General features: G+C 48.1%; 1 gene segment (V, D, J or C); it reads left to right on the top strand.

The window, feature by feature from the left end:
• Positions 1 to 1,727: 1,727 nt before the first annotated feature.
• On the top strand, positions 1,728 to 3,405 carry LOC115480912. The segment is given in 3 exon segments: positions 1,728 to 1,826; positions 2,854 to 2,932; positions 3,081 to 3,405. Coding segments are annotated over 3 exon segments (492 nt in total).
• Positions 3,406 to 4,399: the final 994 nt, after the last annotated feature.

Below are 4,399 nucleotides of genomic sequence, written 5' to 3'. Positions count from 1 at the left end.
CTTGTATGGGTATGTAATGATATAGTCTGATTAGCCCTGATTGTAATTACAGGTTTTCTGTGGAGATATGTATGTTCTTAATGTTATTTTTTTGTAAATTTTCTGTATATTTTTTGTAACCTGTTTAGATTATTAGGTGGGGTATAAGTTTTAAAATAAATAAAATAATGCTAGAAAAAAAAACCTAGCCAGTGCTTTTGAATTCCAGGTTATTCTTTCCACACTGCCAAGGATACATCCCAGCTTCCAGCCCCAGTTGACCATTTACAAGATCTCTCTTTATTCATTAAAGCATTTGTTGTCATCCTTCTTTCTCATTTGCATTCTACCATCCTAGGTAGAAGAGCATATAAATCCCATCTTTTTTTTTGTTGTTGCATTTGTACCCCACACTTTCCCACTCATGGCAGGCTCAATGTGGCTTACATGGGGCAATGGAGGGTTAGGTGACTTGCCCAGAGTCACAAGGAGCTGCCTGTGCCTGAAGTGGGAATTGAACTCAGTTCCTCAGTTCCCCAGGACCAAAGTCCACTACCCTAACCACTAGGCCACTTAGTTCCTTTTCTCTGGCCTTGCTACAAAGATCTGTCCTAACCTACAGCGCTAACAATACCAGCGTGGTCCTCAGCCAAATATCCAGACTCCTAGGCCCCCTGCTTAGCTTCTCATACAGACCTAGCAATGTCAGCCCCCCCCCCCTTTCTGCTAGGACTGCTAGCTAATTACAGAATTTATAGCCTGTCCGCAAACCCAGCTGGTTGTGAATTCTTATTAACCACATTGCCATTCACTCTGGCTATCCCATCATGCATTGTTGAATCAGGGACACGTGGAGCTATGAACGTACAAACACACACCACTAGGTCACAGAACTGCCCATTTGAGAAGGGAGAGTTAAGTCAGTCCTTGATTTCTGGCATTTCTATCCTGAAGCAGGATGGAAATAAATGTGATTGAATGATTGATGCATTCTAGTACCTGCAGCAGCAGCAGCAGCAGCAGCAGCAGCAGCAGCAGCACTGATTGCCATGGTAGAATCAGAAAACCACAATTACCATCATGCACCGGGATGTAAGTCCAAAACCAGGACCAGTCAAGAAATTTCCCTCCTGGTATTAAGTAACTCTGAAGTCATGCTTTTTGCTATCTCATCACTTTTAGCAATCACATGCAGGATCTGAGAGATGTCAGAAAGTGTGAGGATAGTGATGCGTAGAGACTCCCCAGCTGAGAGTGGTCTTCAAACAGGAGGTGCTGAGCAAAACTCATAAGGTCTTTAGGAGATTTTGCAGTCAAATGGAAGAACTTAGCCAGCTGCACTACTTTTGGTCAGGGCAGTGGCGTTCCTAGCCTCGACGGCACCCGGGGCGGATCACCGATGCGCCCCCCCCCCACGCGAAATGACATCCTCCCCCGGGTGCAAGCCGTTGGGGGGGGGGTGCCACAGCGTGTGCCTGTCTGCTCCCAGTTCACTACACTTGCTAAATTCTCTCGTTCGCTGCAGCTCCCGCCCTCTGCCCTGAACAGGAAGTAACCTGTTCTGGGGCAGAAGGAGGGAGCTGCTGCAGTGAACGAGAGAATTTAGTGAGCGTAGCGAACTGGGAGCAGACAGGCGCGCGCTGCGGCACCCCCTCAGCAGCGTGCACCCGGGGAGGACTGCCCCACCGCCCCCCCCCCCTTGGTACGCCACTGGGTCAGGGATGAACTGGGTCTGGATTTCGGGCACCATGGTGGTTGGCACAGGGATGTCAGACAGGTCCCTTACCTGCAGCTCTGTGGATCATGAAATGTTCCATGGCTCCTGGAAATGTCACATCCAGAGAAAAGTATTGGGCTTTGCTCTTCCACTTACCCCTAAGAAAGGCAGATACCCAAATAAGCAAATCCAAGAGTCAGCAGCACTATGAGAGTCTAGAGTACATCAGATCAACATTCTACCACCTTGGATCCATAACCGCCGAGAGGGGGGGGGGCAGGGGGGACAAAATTCCCCGGGCCTCCAAGGGTGTCCTGGTGTCGCAGTCCCACCCGCCCTCTGTCGTCGACCGTCTGCCACCGGGCTGGGCCCCCTGCATTGAAATCACAGCACTTCCCACCTCCGTGTGAAAGCACTGCAGGCAGCAGGGCAGCAGATCGCCTCCCTTCGGGCCGCCTTTCCACCCTCGTCTGACATAACTTCTGCGAGGACGGGACACAAGGAGGGAGGTGATTTGCTGCCCTGCTGCCTGCAGTGCTTTCATACGGAGGTGAGAGATGCTGTGATTTCAATGCAGGGGGCCCGGTGACGGACAGAGGGGGGAGCGGCGGTGACCTCAGGGAGGGGGGGGGAGTGGCAGCAGCGACCTTGGGGGGGGGGGGGGTGGAGCGGCAGCGGGGGCCCGCCCCAGTCTCTTGGTGGCCCTGCTTGGATCCAGAATGCAGCTTTATGTCCAAACTAGACCTGAGTTGCACTAAGAAATAAACATACAGTATGATGTGTGACAGTATAAGGATGGAGTACAGCATTAAGCATCTGTGCATGTGTGTAACACAATGGGTTCTGAAGCACAGTGTGACACAATGACTGAAAGACACCATGTGGTTGTGATTTTTTTGTCTCCTTTGCCATACCCAAGTGCAATAGTGTAGTGTTAATTCTAGTGTTGAAGTCATAAGGAAGGAGCCTTTAGCAGCAGCCAGTGAGATAAGAGTAGAAGTAAGCCACTACATTAGCCAATGACTTGAGAGCAAGGGAGGAACCTGTAGAAACAGCCAAAGAGAAGAGAGCACATTTGCATGAAGGGGTGGTATCACAGCTCTGCAGGGGTATAAGAAGGAATTGGAGTCTCTTCACTCTCAATAATCTGTTTGCAGTTAAAACTGAGCTCTGCTAGTCCCTCCAGCACCATGTCCTGGTCTCTTCTGCTCCTCACACTCTTCACCTACTGTGCATGTAAGGGCAGATTTATTCATTCTGGGTAAAATAACATATGCTGGAAATATAATGATGCCTGTACTCTTACTAGCTTTCATTACTATCCTTATTATTATGGTTTGTTTTCAGTTTCTGTTTTGATGTGATAGTATTTGTGTTGTTGTAGATGTCAGCTGTCAGTTTGTGGTGAATCAGGAGTCTTCCCTGTCTGCGTCTCCTGGAGGGGATGTCAGGATCTCCTGCAGCAGGAGCGGAGGAGCTGTGGCTGGGGGTAACTACCCATCCTGGTACCAGCAGAAAGAAGGACAGGCTCCACGCTTGCTCGTTTATAGCAGCAGCAGCGGCAGCAACAGCAACGACAGGCCCTCTGGGGTCCCCAATAGGTTTTCTGGTTCCATATCTGGCAGCTCTGCCTATTTAACCATCTCTGGGCTGCAGGCAGAGGATGATGCCAATTACTTACTGCCTTCTGTATGCTAGGTAGTGGCATTTCCACAGTGACACAAACCTAGGGGGAACTGAGACACAAACCTCCTTCCCCTGGCCCCCGTTTGTTTCCTCTTTTCAAGTTGTCACTAACCAGACTGTGACAGGCTGAGCACAACAGCTAGCTTCTGATCAGCTGATGAGCTGCCAAGAGGTTGACTGGTGTTTGTGATAACATTTGGAAAATGCAGTTGTAACATCATGAGAATTTTAACAGCAGTTTGTGCTGTTTTCAATTCTCTATGCTAGTTCCTCAGTTCATTACATTAGTTCTTACATTACTGGCCTATGGCAGCTCTGACAGTCAATAGGAAGGAAGAAACTACCTGCATTTTGTTTCAGCCATTATCTCTAGGTCTCTATCCCTGATTAGATAGACAGCTTGGAGCCAGCTTCAGTTGTGGCATTTCTGTGGAGCTGTTGTTTTTTTTACTGTTCCAGCACCTGGCAGGGTCTCGGAGCCACCATAACCTGCCACTCAGGTTATGAACATGCGTGAATGCTGGCGGCTGTGGTGTTTTGAGGACACTACCATGCCCAAGGCCTTCCAAAATGTACTATAATTGTATATTTGTCTTGCCACAGATGGCAACGAATTGCAATATTTTATCCTTAAATACAAAATGGAAAACAGGATTTTTGTAGATTTAGGACTAGATTCTATATATAGTGCCTGAAAAATCAGCGGCAAAATAAATATCCGCCTAGATTTAGGCACAGCTTATAGAATATGCCTAGTGGGTTTATGGAATACGCCTAGCGGCCATGCCTGCACCTAACTCTGGGCGCGTCCATTTGTGTGTAAATACCGGCGCCTAAGTTAGGCACAGAGCAGGTGTATTCTATAACTGTTAAGTAATTAAATTGTGCACACAAATCCTGATTTTCACTGGATTTGCACTCGCAATTTTGGTCGCATTATATAGAATCCAGGGGTTAGTTTTAAAAACCAAAGGATATCGTAGCAACATCTGATTCCGTAGACTATGAACTTTAACT

The sequence above is a fragment of the Microcaecilia unicolor genome, chromosome 11, assembly GCF_901765095.1.
Source record: "Microcaecilia unicolor chromosome 11, aMicUni1.1, whole genome shotgun sequence".
Classification (NCBI taxonomy): domain Eukaryota; kingdom Metazoa; phylum Chordata; class Amphibia; order Gymnophiona; family Siphonopidae; genus Microcaecilia; species Microcaecilia unicolor.
This window is presented reverse-complemented; position numbering and strand designations above follow the sequence as displayed.